This window comes from Callorhinchus milii, unplaced genomic scaffold, assembly GCF_018977255.1.
Source record: "Callorhinchus milii isolate IMCB2004 unplaced genomic scaffold, IMCB_Cmil_1.0 Scaffold12, whole genome shotgun sequence".
In the NCBI taxonomy this organism is placed as follows: Eukaryota; Metazoa; Chordata; class Chondrichthyes; order Chimaeriformes; family Callorhinchidae; genus Callorhinchus; species Callorhinchus milii.
This window is the reverse complement of record NW_024704753.1, coordinates 14,572,543-14,588,955: the sequence shown is the minus strand read 5'-3', so window position 1 is coordinate 14,588,955 and position 16,413 is coordinate 14,572,543. Positions and strand designations below refer to the sequence as shown.

Genomic DNA, 16,413 nt, shown 5'->3' with positions numbered 1-16,413 from the left:
CTCCCCCATAGCTGCAGTAGAGATGTCAGCCTGTGAGTGTTACCATGTAAGTCACCGTTTGTGATCTGGTTTCTCCAACAGACCCTAAACTGCGTGAACCCGGAGAATGAGAACTCACCTGAAATCCCTGTCAAAGTGCTGAACTGCGACACCGTCACCCAGGTGAAGGATAAACTCTTGGATGCCGTCTACAAGGGCGTTCCTTACTCTCAGCGGCCAAAGGCAGCGGACATGGACCTGGGTAAGATCATCTCTGCAAGGCTCATGGTTTATAGGGGAATCGATTAAAGAAATATTGAAAGAGTCTAAATTGGGTACGGCATTTCACATGTAATTACTGTTCAATGTAGTGACTATTTTTTGTAGCCAAAAGCAGCTGCCATTTGTGCCAACAGGAGCAGGACCGTGGGAGAAATTCCCTTTGTATGTGACTAAGGTCCTGCCTAGCTTTTGTCTCTGTGTCTTTCAAAGCCTTTCCTTGCAAGTTGGAGAGGCGAGCTTGCCTGTATATTCAGTGTGCTCTGAACCAGGAATTTACTGGATTGATGATAACGCCCCCGCTCTTCCTCCCTCAGAATGGCGCCAGGGTAGGATGGCTCGGATAATCCTCCAGGACGAAGATGTGACCACAAAGATTGACAACGACTGGAAGCGTCTGAATACACTGTCGCACTACCAGGTACCAGCCCGATAACAGCCCCCCCCCCCGCCTGCCCGCAGGCTGCTTAATAAACAGACACAATCCTCCTCCCACTCAATCCAGTTTGAATTCACTATTTGTAATTAAAGGATAATCGTGTAAACTAACCAATAGCTTGATCCCCTTCTGTGTTCACTGAAGAATTGGTAACCTTGTATCTTACCTTTGCAAAACAATGGTATTATTTCTCAGTACTTACGTAGAAATGCATAGAATGTTACAGTGTCGAAAGAGACCATTTGGCCCTATTAGTCCGCACCAGTGTTTATACTCAACATGAGCCTCCACCCCTCTTATTCCCCCCTCTGGTGCCCCTCTATTCCCTTTTCCTTCATGCACAATACAAAACCAAATTACATTTGTACAGCGCCTTTCATGTCGGGAGGAGATGTCCAGGGGCACTTGCACCAGCTGGTACGTACACCCCGCTGATTTCTTGATGTACGCATCGAGTTTCCTCTTAAATAGCTTGATGCTTTTAACTTCAACCACAATTCCTGACAGTGAGTTCCATATTCTCGCCATCATCTGCCTGAAGAAGTTCCTCCTAAACTTCCTCATAGATCTGCCCCTGGCTAACTTGTATCCATGGCTCCTCATTTTAGACTCACCAACAAGTTGAAACAGCCCTATCCAAGTCCCCCTTATCAAATCCTTTTGTAAACTCAAACACCTTGATCAAATCAAATCTATCACTTGTCTCGCTAGACTGTCGAGCCTTTTAGGGGCTTTGTCCCACAGGCTTGAGGACACACCTGCGGGTCTTCCTGACGAGCCGTGCGGGCTGGCCACCCGCCAGCACTGGTCTGGAGTTGCTGTGGCGTGGCCTGGCTTTGCTCTCAGTCTGCCGGAGCAATCTCAGTGGGCTCGTTTGATGCGAAAATTGTTAGTGGAGACGCTGATTTTGTGCTGATAATTTACTTTTTGCTCGCCCGCTGGAATTGGACTGACTGGGTCTGAGAGTTATTATGGACGCCAATCACATTGTGCCTCCGAGTGTGTGTTTCACGTGTCTCTCTCCGCTCATTTCTAAAATGTCTTTCAATAATGTAAAATGACTGGCGACAAAATGTATTGCGCTGGGCAGTGAGGGTTCCAAGTCAGCTTTTATGAGAAAGACCACGATTGATGTCAGTGTGTAAACCGGTGATTGAGTGCTGCTGGTGTGCTGAACGAGTGAGGAAGTGAATGAGATTGTGAATGGATCTCTTTCTCTCTCTGCTCAGTAGTTACTATTCATAGTTTCAATGATACTTGATCAGTGTTTGTAGGTTTTGGGGGATGGGTGGGTGGGAGGAAGAAGAGAAGAAGAATAAAATTGAGGGGAGTGGGTATCTCCATGTACTGTGTTTTCCCCTTCAGGTTCTTTGTTTGAACATAGGATCAAGGATAGGATAGGATCACAGTCTCCAATCTCTTTACAAGCCATACAATCTCTGTGGGAAATTAGTTCAGCCGATCTTAACCCACGTCCTAGTGGGTAGGAACCCAGGACTCCAAACTCTTTAGAATCCAGTACTAATTGACAGAGCTGCTAAATTTTTTTTAGAGCCCAGACTGAGATTGCCTACCTCCGCACACACCTGGTTATGATGCCAAAATCTTTCTAATGTGTGTGCCTGAGCACCATGTCACGCAGTTAGCTTACTCCCCCACCTATTGCTGCTTTCATTGAGCAACATTTCATTTCATTCATTGCAAAGATGTGCGTTTTGGAAATGACTTACTTAATAATAATCCTTGCATTTGATAGAGCCTTATCACACCTTCGAGACATCTCAAAGCGCTTTATGGAATATACTGTAATGACTGTATATCAGATTAGGGTGTTGAGAAAATGACCTTGTAATAATCCCCTTTTCCACTTCTCTTTTTAGGTTACAGACGCCTCGATGATAGCACTTGTACCGAAACAAACCTCAGCCTATAATATCTCAAACTCCTCCACCTTCACCAAATCCCTCAGCCGCTATGGTGAGTGGTTCACAGTGACATCTCCTGTAACCTGCTGCTTGCCTGTCGCCAGCAGATAGGAACCAAACAGGTTGCTTTACTTTTTACTAAATGGCTTGCAGTTATATCAAATGCAAGGATTATAATTTATTATTAATATTATTATCCTCTCGCCCCTGTGAGTCTGAGCGCTAATCAAGCTCACCTCCCAATTTTGTGTGGTGTTCCCGAGTTCATTTATAATTTCTCTATTAATGTCCATGGAGAAGTGGAGGCCAGGGTTGTGTGGTGGAGAGGTGGGCCTTGATACTTAATCTGGAGAATTTGCTCTGGGGGATGGAGAGGGTGGTCCTGAGGCTTATAATCGGGTACGTTCTGTGAGGCCGGAAGGGAAAGGCTCACATTTTCTCAGTTCCATGCTTTCTTGGAAACAGAATCGGGATTCGGTCAAAATCTTTTATCGATTTCATCCCCTTGTCTAGAGAGCATGCTGAGGACAGCCAGCAGCCCAGATAGCCTGAGGTCACGCACTCCCATGATTACACCAGACCTGGAGAGTGGCACCAAGCTCTGGCACCTGGTGAAGAACCACGATCATATGGACCAGAGGGAAGGCGATCGGGGCAGCAAAATGGTGTCTGAGATCTACCTAACACGTCTGCTTGCTACTAAGGTAAGAAGAAGTTGCCTGCAAATACTCACTACACTTTATAGTAAGGTCTGTGAAGCACTTGGAGGTGTTTCTTTTCAGTCACTTGACTTGAATTCAAAACCCTCGTTCTCACCTTCAAAGCCCTCCATGGCCTTGCTCCCCCCCTACCTCTGTAACCTCCTAACCCCATATCAGCCTGTCCACTCCCTCCGCTCGGCAGACAGCGGCCTGCTCTGGGTCCCCTGCACTTCCACCCCCCCCCCACCTGCCCTCCACCCCTCCTGACCCAACTCCCAACTCGGGTCCCAAACGCCTGATTGTCAAGCGCCCTGGGACGTCTTTCCGACGTGAAGTGTTCTATACAAGTATAAGTTGTTGTTGTTGTTGATAAGGCACTGTATGAAAAACAAGGATCACTAATAGGGGTAGTCACATTCTGGGAATAGAGAAGCAGTCACTGGGATTGTGGAGAGGGAGGGGAGCCCGGAGTGAAGGGCAGCAAAAAAATCCTTTTCTACAGAGCCTTTCACATGAAAGAAACGTCTCATAGAGTGCTTTATGAATTGAGATTAATGTGAAGTGAATGTTAATTTAAATTTGGATTACGAGGGAATATAAAACAGGATAATCAAGAGAAAAATTCCATGGTTGTGCGTATGTTATCAGTGTGAAGGCAGTCAGTAATCACCTTCCCATCACAGGTGCTGTGCAGCTTGTACAAACTGTCTTGAGAGATCCAGAGGCTCAGGGTTTCCTGCCTAAGGCGAACTGCAAAGCCCGTCTCCCAGCTCTGCCAGATACTGTCCGATCAATTGTATTTGTGACCTGATTCAGGCCAAACTGGGTTCTGCTCAGTTCAGGCTGAAAATGGACCTTTACCCAGCTCACAATCTGACCGTGATAATCCTTGCATTTGATATAGCGCCTTATCACGTCTTCGAGACCACTCGAAGCGCTTCACAGAATATGGTGTAAAATATATCCCAGAACTATCGTTCATTATTGCACAAGTCAGTTCAGCCGCAGATTCCTCTACGGCCCCACTTCTGAATATTTAGATGATAATGATAATCCTTGAATTTGATACGACACTTTATCACGTCGGTGAAAAGTCTCCACACTTTTCACAGGATATTTACTGTAATGCGTAGTGACTGTGTATTTTGTAGGTGAATTAGCAATAGGGAAAAGGAGCTCCTCACATTACTCGGCTGGTAAAGTCACTGACTGGTACGGACCTCAAGCCCGAGTTCACTTCTCTGTCTATCTTAGTTAACAACAACTTGCCCTTATATAGCACCCTCCATGTAGGGCAACGTCTCAGAGCGCTTAACAATGGCGAAGCCTGACTCCGAGCGGGGAGTAGGGAAGGGGGGGCTGGGGTGTGAGATGACTAAGCACGGTCAAAAAGGAATGTCTTAAGGCAGGACTTGAAAAAGGGGAGAGAGGGGGCAAGGCTGAGGGATTGAGGGAGAGTGTTCCAAAGTTTCGGGTCGTAGTGGCTGAAAGTACGTCTTCCAGTGGTGTAGCGGAGGGTTCGAGGGATGAGCAGGAGGCTAGACTTAAGTTGATGTGCTCACTTTTAGCTGTGAACGTAGAGTGAACCTGAGCTAGAGATGCGGTCAATTGAAGTTATCACTCCCAACAACACAACTTGCATTTATATAACGCCCTCCACACAGGGTAGTGTCCCGGAGCACTTAAGTTATCAAGTGACCCTTGTACGGAGAGAGAACAGGCAACGAGTGATGCTGCTGACGGTCACTGTCCAGGCTCACGCATGAGAATAGGCCACTTGGGGTGAAGTAGAGGAGGGGTACTGATGCCTATTGAACTGAACCCAATTCTGAATTCTGCTGTTGGAAAGGAAGTTATTGTTCTTTTGTATGGAACTCACTACCCCAAAGGGCTGTTGACGCTCAGTCCTTGAACATATTCAAGACTGAGATAGATATATTTCTTATTGCAAAAGGGATTAAGGGATATGGGGATAAGGCAGGGTTAGGTTATTAGCTGGAGTTAGATTAGAAGATCAGCCATGATTGAATGGCGGGGCAGGCTCGAAGGGCCGAATGGCCTACTCCTGCTCCTACATGTTATGTTCTTGTGTCTAAACTGGATTTACAGATGTAAAGTCTTCTCCAGACTTTTGTCAATCGCCACTTTGGCCAACTACTTGGAGGGTGAGGCTTTGGTCTGAAGTGAGGATTAATCGTGACTTCGGGGTTTGTCTTCTCAGGGCACCCTTCAGAAGTTTGTGGACGATCTGTTTGAGACGATCTTCAGCACGGCACACAGGGGCAGTGCCCTGCCTCTTGCCATCAAGTACATGTTTGACTTCCTGGATGAGCAGGCGGACAAGCACACAATCAATGACCATGATGTCCGACACACCTGGAAGAGCAATTGGTAAGTACCAATATAGAGGATCGTATCTAATTGAATCTGGGTGGGGATGAAATGGGGAACGATTGCAGATACCCAGTGTTTGGTGGGTCGGTGAGATACTTACCTTTTCAAAGAGGATTATTTTCATTACTCTACTTACCTTAGAACTAACAATGTTAATTTCTCACCCTCTTATTTCAGTCTACCTCTACGGTTTTGGGTGAATGTTATCAAGAACCCACAGTTTGTCTTTGACATTCACAAGAACAGTATCACAGATGCCTGTCTCTCTGTGGTAGCTCAGACCTTCATGGATTCCTGCTCAACCTCTGAGCACAAACTAGGCAAGGACTCGCCCTCAAACAAACTACTGTACGCAAAGGACATTCCAAACTACAAAAACTGGGTTGAAAGGTAGGCAAAGCACCCTGCTCTTTCTCTCTAAATTGTGCGTAATGAGGACTGGACCAAGTGCTCTTAACCAAGTGTTCTGAGTACAGGTTGGATGGTTGGTGCCAGCGGAATAACTTTGAGCTCAGTACAGGATTTTCAGCTCAAAACAGCTTTAAGATCTTCCCAACCTTTCCTGTTGAGTGAGATACAACTATATACAAGTTGTTATCGTTGAAATGAGGAGAAATACAACGGGGACAGGAATACAACTCTCTCCTTATTGTATAACTTTTGAAATTATATTGTAGATAAGGTTTTGTATTTTGTAACCCTTCAATTGTATTCACTTCCTCTGGCTCGTTACTGCTGGTTGTGTCTGGAGGCTGTGTGTGGGGGCCCATCGCACCTCTCAATCTAATAAATAATATAAATATATAATAAATAAAACCACAGAAGGTTTAATCTCTCGGATAATATGAAACGTTTGTCCACAACAAGCCATCACAACAATGCGCTGACCGCAAACTCATCTGGACAGCTCTAAACCGTGTGAGATGCTTACAGTCATATTCAGTCAATCAGTAGACCATTATGCCTGTGTGGCATTGCCATTGGGGGTGTGAGAGGACGGTCAGCTCAGTGTAGGGATCTGTTGATTATCCGTTTAGAATGCTGAGGTCTATATCAATGACAGTCACTTTCATCGGCGTGTGTTACTGATCATTCTTTCTTCCCTCTCCTCGAGGCCTCTTTCATGTTGTGTGCTCTGCTCTGACATTGACTTGTCTGAAGAGGAGACATGGCATGTGAGATTAGGCCTCAGGCCGAGGACGTAGGACATGTGCTAGAGGACACGTCTGTCTATCCGTCACCTGCCTGAACCAGATTCTAATCATAGAAACAGGAGTAGACTATTCAGCCCTTCGAGCCTGTTTCATCATTTTATAAGATCATGGCTGATCTGTACCTCAAGTCCAGTTGTCCGCCCTTGTCCGAATATCCCTTAATACCTTGACCTATCAAATATCTATCTACCTCCATCTTGAAAATGCGAATGGATCCAGCGTCCACAGCTTTTTGGGGGAGAGAGTTCCTAATTTCTTTGGGGGACAGATTTCTAGATTTCTTTGGGGGAGAGAGTTCCAGATTTTGGTTTCGATAAAAGCTCGGTTTCTTATTGCTCTTGGCAGATACTACTCAGATATCTCGAAGATGCCAGCAATCAGTGACCAGGACATGAGCGCCTACCTGGCAGAACAGTCACGACTACACTTGAGCCAATTCAACAGCATCAGTGCACTGCACGAGATCTACTCCTACATCAACAAGTACAAGGATGAGGTAAGGCTTAAAGTGGGTTTCCTGAGTTTAAACTTTCAGCTCTGCTGGACTAATATACTGGAGATATTCTCAAACAGGTCGCTTTGAAATATTTTCTCATTTTGTTGGTGGAGTTGTGGGGCGAGGTATTAAATAGAAGATAGTCTTGAGAGTTTCAGAACGAGCTGTTCAGAACGGATGGAACAAAACTCAGGCTTCCCTCAGCTTCATTACAGGAACACTTGTTCCCTTCAATTCAAGGCATATGGCACATTAGGCAGCAAAGCTTTACTGATGCTATTCTCAGAGTAAGCAAATGTATTGCATGTTTGAAAAGTCTCAAGTTCAACCACAGCCGACGTTGATTAATGATTTCAGTTGCCCATTCTTACATGCTTGGCCACCTGCTTTATCACACAACAATGATGTACTGCGCATTTCAGAATAGGTGGTTACCTCAGCAAGAAGCTGCCCAAATGTGTGTGCGCTTGTGCGTTATCCAATTCAGCAATAAAGCTGTCACTGACTCAAAAAGTCCTTGTGTAAATGCTGTAGCACCTCTTCAATTACGGGGGCCTTACGTTGTTTGCATGTAAGAGTCCTTTTCCCATAACTATTCAAGTTTAATTTGAATATCTGTATCAAGGTTAAAATATGTAGGGGTCTGTTTGCTCATGCTAATGAGATTTTCACTATAAGCGCGGAGGGAAATCTTCCGGAGCCTGAGCGAAAACAATCTGGGGATTAACACAAGGTTGTGCAACTATTCTGAGACTGTTAGTATGTCTTGTTTAAGGAGAATTACTTGCAGCGATCTGCTTCAAATCCTAACTGACACCAGAGCAAGAGGCAGAAAGCCACGCTGTTGCCTCTAGTGAGAGGTAGTGTCACCTCGCCAGGTGTGTTTTGACTCCCATTGCCAGAGGAAACCGAACCTGGGAGAGAGAGGATTAAAGGTTCCCCCAAGAGGGGGGCTCTCTGTGGAGACTGGCAATTAAAGAGTGGAGATGTGGGAAGATGAATATTCTGTTTAATTAATTGGGGTGGAGGTGGGGGGGGATCAAGGCATTTATGCAGAACTTGTGCTCATGAGATTGAAGCATTGGCTGGAGTCCATGACAGCTTAGATGGTGTATGGTTTGGGGAAGGTGTTGCCCCAAAAATGTACTTTCTGATGTTTCTTATATAACCGCCCGGCATTACTCTGCTTCACAAACGCTTCAAATCGACACCGGGCTCTTTCAGGTTCTCGACACCAAAAGCTATTACAGCAGAATAGCTTTCTGTCATCACGCTCCTTCCTGACAGTTCTTGGCCTGGAAACTCGTTCAATATCTCAAATTGTATTTGACCAACATATGAAAAACAAAACCGTTTCTATGGAGAACGCTTAAAGAGAGCCAGCACAGACACGATGGGGGCCAAATGGCCAGCTTCTAAATTCTGTGCCTTATATATCAACAACAACTTGCCTTCATATAGCACACTTCGCGAAGGGTAGCGTCCTGGAGCACTTGATATGTTTATATCGGGCACAGATTACCAGCTGTTTTTTTTAGTTGTCCGGCACAGTGTATAAAACATCAAAACTCCAGCCCCTACTTTCGTCTGTCTCCCTTTCATCCTCAATTTACAGAGTTTTTAAACGCTGGCTGGTCCGGTTGGCCTGAGGTGTTTAGCTCACTGGGTCTGTTACCCAGGAGAAAATGCTGTGCTAGACAAGGCAATTGGTGTCTCTGGAGACACCAGGTGAGAGTTTGTCCCCCCACCTTTCCCCACTCTCTCTCTCTCTCACTCACTCTCTCTCCGCCAGTGACTGCTCCCTCCAGAGACCGATGTTTAACCTACAATGCGGCTGACGATGCTGGCTCCCAGCGATGCTGTCACACAGTAAATGCAGCATTAGCTTTCTGCCACACGCAGATATGTAATGCGATCAGCAACAATTTACATTTATATAACTCCAGTTTACATCAGGACGGAGGAGGAGCAGAGCTGAGGAGGAACGACAAGCTAGAAGTTGGCCAAAAGCACAGTTGAAGAGACGGGTCTGAAGGTTTTAAAGGTGGGGAGGGAGGGAGTGGTAAGGTACAGGAAATCCGGAATGAAGTTCCAGACAGCAGGGAGAGAATGCCCGAATTTAGTGGGACCCGTGAAGCAGGCTGGAGGTAAACGGTGCTGAGCGAAGGGAGCAGGGGCGCTTGGGTGGGGTTGCAGGAGGTCACCGAGGTAGGGAGGGGATGAGGTTGTGGAGGGATCCGAAAGTGAAGACAAGGATCTTGAGTCCTGAGGGCTGGGGAGCCAGTGGGGTTGAGTAAGGGGGGGTGGTGGGCTCGCAGAGACTGCTCCTGGAGAGGACGTAGCCTCTTGTGTGGAGCTCTTGATGGTCTGATCACAAGGATTTGCAACAAGCTGGTTTTGGAAGTGCTCTAAAGGGAAATTTATCTAAACGGTGCATTGACTGCACTCACGCTGACGCATTTGCCAGCGTGCACAGTCACAACACCAATCGGAAAGCCCTTGAAGAGCTGTCAAGCATCTCCCCCTCTTTAATCTTGATTTACATGCCTCTCTCACAATCAGATCTGTATTTTATTTTGTTCATTAAACGGGAGTTGTTGTTGCTCCTGCAGTCAGTCCATTCATCCGAGTGTCACTTATTATGCATAATTGCAGCACCAGCGCACAAGTAAAATGGCAAATTGATTGTTGCATTGTCTCTCCGAATAATGCTTTCCATTCTGAGTGAGCGGAGTTTATTCATTCTCCCTTTTATTTTTTTCAAATTCATGTTTTCCCTAATCATTTGCTCCCACTTGCAAAACACGGAGAAGGCGAAAGTGGGCTTTTTATTAATTGTCCCGCTTGTCGGGCTTCTCTTTGTGCTTTATTCTAATGGCCCTTTTTTTGTGCCCGCCGATCATTGTCAGACTTGGCAGCCTCAGACCTGCCAGTAGAGTTGTCGTTCGTTAACCCAGAGAAGTCTGAGCGAGCGGGAATGATGCCAGTACTAATAACCCTTCCATTGCCACGCTGTGGGATAATGTCTGCATTGATGCCATGTTAAACGGGGGACGTTTAAAGAGGGACGTGTGACCCCTCACAACCTTTTCAACAATCAGCTTGTTGCGGATGATTGTGATTAAAATGTTATTTCTTTGCAGTCAGTGTGTATGTGGGGGGGGGAGAGAGAGAGATAATGTGGCATTTATTGTATGACTGCATTGCTGGCAGCTGAATTGTCATTGCTTTGGGGTTAAACGTCTGAAAGCAGCAATTGCTGGCAGAGAGAGAGTCGGAGAGGATTTTGCTTTCAGTCGGACACGTTGTAGCACTTTTCTTAAATCCCTCTGTTCATTCTTTCTCTCTCTTTCTCCCTCAACGTCTCCGCTTTGAAATCCCATCTAAGAACCTGCACCGACCATCCGAACCATACATCCCTCCCCTATCTTGCACCCTACACCTCTCCCCATCTCCCATCCTATAAGCCCCCTCCCAATTCTTACTCTATAAACCCTCTATCCCCCAGCCTACAACCACCCACCCCTCCCAATCTCCTACCCTAGACACACCCATCACCCCACTCCCTTCTCCGACCCTACACACTTCAACTTCCACCTTCCATCCTACGCAGACTCCCACTCTTGTCTCTGTAAAGACCTGTGAGATAGTTTCATAGGTAGAGTTGAAGCTCTGGGTGATATCCCACATGAAGGTAGGTATATAAATAAAGTGGTTGTTGGTTGGAGGTGAAGTGCTGGGTTTGGGAATGTTCGGCAACTCTCGTGAGGTCAGTACACGTGGATTGGGGTGGACTCCTGGCACACTCTACACCTGATGTTCTAACCTCTTTCACTCAGCCAGACTGGCCACTTGGGGTATCTGCTTATGTCTGATGCTGTACTGGCAAGAGTTGGGAGAGAAGAATAATGGGAGCAGGTGAATGGAGAAGATACTGTTTGGTGGTGCATTGAAGCTGACGCTTGACTTTGGTTCTGCATAACTAAAGTTATTTCAATATTTTAATTTACACAATAACCGAGCTTGCGAGTGGAAGCAGACTGCAGGTACAATGGGATTTCCACTCGCCTAGTTTCTCCAATTTTCATTATAAACAGTTGTTGCAAGTTAACATTAGGGAATGAAGGAATTATAAGTTAATGAGGGAAATAAATGAATAATTATTAGAGTTGGATTCAGCTGATTTGCTGGTGGCTTAGAGTTAAGAGACAACTGAAGGTTTCTTTGTGTTCTTCGTATTCTCTTCCCCCCCAACAAAAAAAATCAATATTCAAGCAGAATAAATACATAATTAACTTGTCCTTTTCACTGTTGGGTTTGGAACAAAGCCAATTATATCCTCCGCACCACCTTTTGTTTTCCCACAGAGTAAGGGGAAGGATGGCAAGGAGTTTGGAAGAAAACTTAACTCATTGAAGGATTCAAATGACAAGCTTGAGGGTTCTGTTGCTCTCCGAAGCTGAAGATGATGATAATAATCCTTGCATTTGATATAGTGCCTTATCACGTCTTCAAGACGTCTCAAAGCGCTTCACAGGATACAATGTAAAATGTAGTGACTGTTTTGTGGGCGAGATGTAATAATAATCCTTGCATTTGATATAGTGCTTTTCACGTCTTCTAGACGTCTCAAAGTGCTTCACAGATTTATGCTGTAAAGTGAATTGACTATATTTTTTTGTGTGGGCAAAATGCGGCAGCCAATTGCGTACAGCAGTGTCCCACAAACAGTTGTAGATTGAAGTAGATTATTGTTTTTTCTTGAGGGATTATTATTAGATGTGTGGAGTAAGAAAACTTGCCGAAGGTTTCGTCCTGCCGGTAATCTACCCAGGTCTTCGCTTGCGAGGCGAGTGCTCTAATCACTGAGCTACAGGACTCCACAATGTAATTATGTTCATGGTCATAGCTCTTACCAGCTTCTGAGAAGTAAGCGAAAGGGTCAAATAAAGTGTAAGCAGTGGGCTTCTATCTTTTAAACTCTTGTTTTGGGGAAGTAGATAACTTATCGCATTGAAGTGAAGTGTCTCAAAGCACTTACAGGTAATCGCTGTCAAGTGCAGTGAAAATGCAGTGGGTATTTATGCCAAGAAAGTTCCACAGAGAGTGATACATTGAATGACCACTGAATTGGGTGGGGAAGCTCACCACATATGTACAATAAAATCATGAGCGGCTCTTCCCACAGCCCCAGTGCAGGATCCTACCAGGGTTTAATAGACGAGAGTTATATACAATGGCGTGAGTTGGACGTGGGCCATTTAGCTCAACTAGTCCGTGCCACACAGAAAGGTGAGAGGGAACTCGAGAGGTACTGTTTGGCTGAGCAGGGAAGAGTGAAGGAGGTTAAGGTCCTGGGAAGAATGAGAGGAGAATGGTGTAGTGAAGATACAGGGAGGAGGAAAAGCATGTGGGCTGAAGTGTTTGTTGCTGAGAAGGACGAAACAAGAGAGAGAGAGAACAGACCCAGTTAGTTGTTGAGAAAGTGTGGGCCACTTTCCTGTTAACTAGCAACAGCTGTGAACTACTTAAAACCTACCTCTTCAACTCCCTATGGTGTATGTGTCGTCCCTGTTCTCCCCCCTATGCCCGTCTTAAGCGCTCCGAGACATTATCCCGCAATTAATACTATATAAGTTGTTCTCAGTGATTTGTTGACACTTGATGATGTCAGTGAGGAAGAATGTAGATGATTTCATCAGCACGTGTTCGAGAAACTGAGTAGTTGACAACCATAGGATTTTGCAGTCAGCATAGAAACCCTTGTAGCTCCCTCCCTCCGCTCCTGGATAGCCATCCAACAATCCATCTTCGCTTATACAGTAGAATCCCCTCTTTCGACGCAATACAATCACGACTTTCATTGAGGAATGTGCTTGACTGTTTTTTCGAACATACTTGAGGTTTGTTTTCCCTGACAACAGTCATTAGATGTTGAATAGTGTTGTAATTAGCTGAATAATGTTAAAGGCTTCGGGAGAAGGCAGGTATTGTACGGTATGTTAATTCGCTGTTGTGTTCCATGCTTTGGCTGAGGGTCACGGCTGCCTGAGATCTTAATCGAATGAATAATTCATCTTTTCCTGAGAAGGGCATTCAGCGAGTAGGGTGATTTGAGCAAATCCAGACTGGTCTGTGAATGAAGCTTGCTATGAAGGGTATATAGGGGGGAGTTCAGCAGCAGTTACTGAGAGTTACTGATGTTTCTGGGTGGGTGGGGGAGCAGTGGGGGGGGGTGCAAGGATGCTGGCAGTGTCTTGGGACGTCCTCCGGATGTGAAAGGCTCTATACAAATATAATTTGTTGTTTGTTGTTGGCTGTGTCCAAGGAGGACTCGAGGACACCAGCCTGTGCAAGCTGGTGATAGCTGCTCTTGTTACAGTGTTGTGGTTGGATACTGCAGAGTGATATGCTTTCCAAGCTTTCCTCCAAAGATGTGTTAGTCTTGTGAATGATGTAATGGAGAGGAAGGAACACAGATGTGAGGTCTTTAATATAGGGGGGAGGAGGGAGGGGCAAATCTTTCCTTTTTTGCTTTTTAAGTGAGTACAGTGTTCTTGACTTAAACACCCAGTATGGCAGCCGATTTGCGCACAGCAAAGACCCAGAAACAGCCATAAAGTGATTGACCAATTTTATCTGAAGGATTGTTAGCCAGAAAACTGGGAGAAACTCCCTTCTCTTTCGACTGGAGCCATGGGATCTGTAAAGTCCACCTGAACAGGCACAGAAGGTTACCTTGGTTTAGTGTCTCATGTGAAGCACGGCACCTCCAACAATTCAGTGCTTCCCCCAGCACTGCATTGGAGTGTCGGCATAGACTGTGAGTTCAAATCCCGATGTGGGGCTTGAACCCAGAAATCTGACTCGGAGGCAACGAGAGAACTTCCAACTGAGCCAGGCTGACACTTCGATGCAAGTAAAAGGAAGGGAACAGCTCAGGAGAAGAGAAAAGTGGTGACAAAATAAATGGGATGATTATGCCAAGCAAATGTGTAAATGGAATGTCTGCTTGTCATCAATCAGAGCAGCAGTGCACAGACAGTATTTGTCTATTAAATGTAGTACCTGCAGTGATATTGATGGAGCTCACTGACTCTTCGAAGCAGCCTAATTACACGTGCAGTAAATGCAATGATTCACTTAATGAAATGGTTAATAAAGCACCAATTCTCCTGGCTGATCACGGGCTCAACATCCATTAGGTGTTTAATTGGAATCTCGCCTGATCAGCGGTAGATGAGCAGTTTAAACGTTGCTGTGGACATGATTGAAACACGCACCTCACGTGGGGTGGCACAGACAACGCCGCCACGACAGAATCGTCAGCTGGCTGTGCAAGATGACATTCAACGTCCACAAAAAACATAATCCCCGTTGAAATCCAACCTGATGCTCACCAGCCCTGAGTGTGCTCACAGTGCCAGCAAAGCGAAGCTTTCCCTTTAACTTCCTTGTTGATGTAATTTATCCCGACGGACAGGTTCTGAATTTTTCTTTACGTTACCTTTTGTAGATAAGAGAGGTACATCAGAAGTTTGAACTTGCAATCTCGGAAGGCACTGCATTGTCAAAGGTGCCGTCCTTGGGATGAGACATTAAACCAAAATGGTGTCTGAACTCGTTCAGGTGGACTTTTAAAGGTTCCTTGTCGCTGTTCGAAAAGAGAAGGGAGTTCTCCCCGTGTCCAGGCCAAGAATCCCTCAGATAAAATTGGTCATTCACTTAATGGCCATTTGTGGGACATTGCTGTATGCAAATTGGCTGCCACGTTCCAACACACAGTCACTACACTTTACAACAAAATCCTGTGAAGTACTTTAAGACTGCTCGACGACGTGATAAGGTGCTACATCCTATGCAGGGTTTATCATCCAGGGTTTATTAAAGAACCAGAGGGGAGATGAGGAGAATTTTTTTTGCGCAGTGAGTTGTTACGGTGTGGAAGGCTGAAAAGGCGGTGGAAGCAGATTCAATAATAACTTTCAAAAGGGAATTGGTTATATCCTTGAAAAGGAAAAAATTGCAGGGCTGTGGGAAAAGAGCGGGGGCATAGGATTGATTGGGTGGCTCTTTCAAAGAGCCGACACCGGTACGATGGGCCAAATGACCTCTTCCTGTGCTGTTAAGATTCGATGAAGTGTTACTGCCAAACCAATGGCCGGCGAAACGACTGCTGAACAGTTTGGAAAGGAGTCGCTTTATTGGAGTTGGTGATTAATAATACAACAATAATAATAATCCTTGCATTGGACGTAATGTCAAAGCTTATCACATCTTCGAGACTTCTCAAAGCGCTTCACAATATACTGCAGAGTGAATTGTCCGTAAATTTTGTGGGCGGAATAATGAACGGCATTTGTCTCTCTCTCTCTCCCCCCTTCAGATCTTGTCCGCCCTTGAGAAGGATGACCAAGCCCGGAGACAGCGACTGCGGAGTAAGCTGGAACAAGTCATCGACGCAATGGCCTGCAGCAGTTGAGCGGGTGCCGTGGGAGAAATCGCGGTTGACGCCCAGTACTGGAAGCGTGTGGGGGAACAGGGGGACTTGAAATGGAGCAGTGCACCTGGGGGTTCAGGGGGATTGAGCACTGAGCAGCGTTGGAGACGACTCGGCAAATTCTCCTGCCACGTTACATGGGTCATGTGACGGGCGGACGGGCGGGGATTGGGGGGGGGTGGGGTGGGGTGGGTGGGGGAGAGAACCGCACGACGCAAACACACCGGGACCTTTTCACTGGAATTGCCAGCTCGCTCCGGTCTCCCTACCAGTAGTGTTACTGCTAAATTTGCACAATTTACAATTTAAAAAAAAAGCGGAGAAAGAGGAGGAAAAAAAAAATGGTGAAAAAAGAATAGTGTTTCGACTTTTAAAGAAAGATTGTTCTCGAAAATCGGTTCCATGAGAGCGTTGATGTCTCAATGTGTCCCGTGCCATGTTTTTATTTGAATGTTCCTTAGTGAGAAGATTTGTTAGTTGACTGTG

General features: G+C 45.7%; 1 protein-coding gene across 1 annotated transcript in view; it reads left to right on the top strand.

Annotated features, from left to right (window-relative positions):
• LOC103176660 (plexin-A1) overlaps positions 1–16,086 on the top strand; it is a 223,873-nt gene extending 207,787 nt beyond the window's left edge. The window contains exons 24-31 of the mRNA XM_007890334.2: positions 82–241; positions 576–679; positions 2,578–2,674; positions 3,136–3,326; positions 5,545–5,714; positions 5,895–6,107; positions 7,277–7,427; positions 15,814–16,086. Coding sequence (XP_007888525.1) covers positions 82–241; positions 576–679; positions 2,578–2,674; positions 3,136–3,326; positions 5,545–5,714; positions 5,895–6,107; positions 7,277–7,427; positions 15,814–15,909 — 1,182 coding nt within the window. The 3' untranslated portion in view covers positions 15,910–16,086. The remainder of the gene's footprint in view (positions 1–81; positions 242–575; positions 680–2,577; positions 2,675–3,135; positions 3,327–5,544; positions 5,715–5,894; positions 6,108–7,276; positions 7,428–15,813) is intronic.
• Positions 16,087–16,413: the final 327 nt, after the last annotated feature.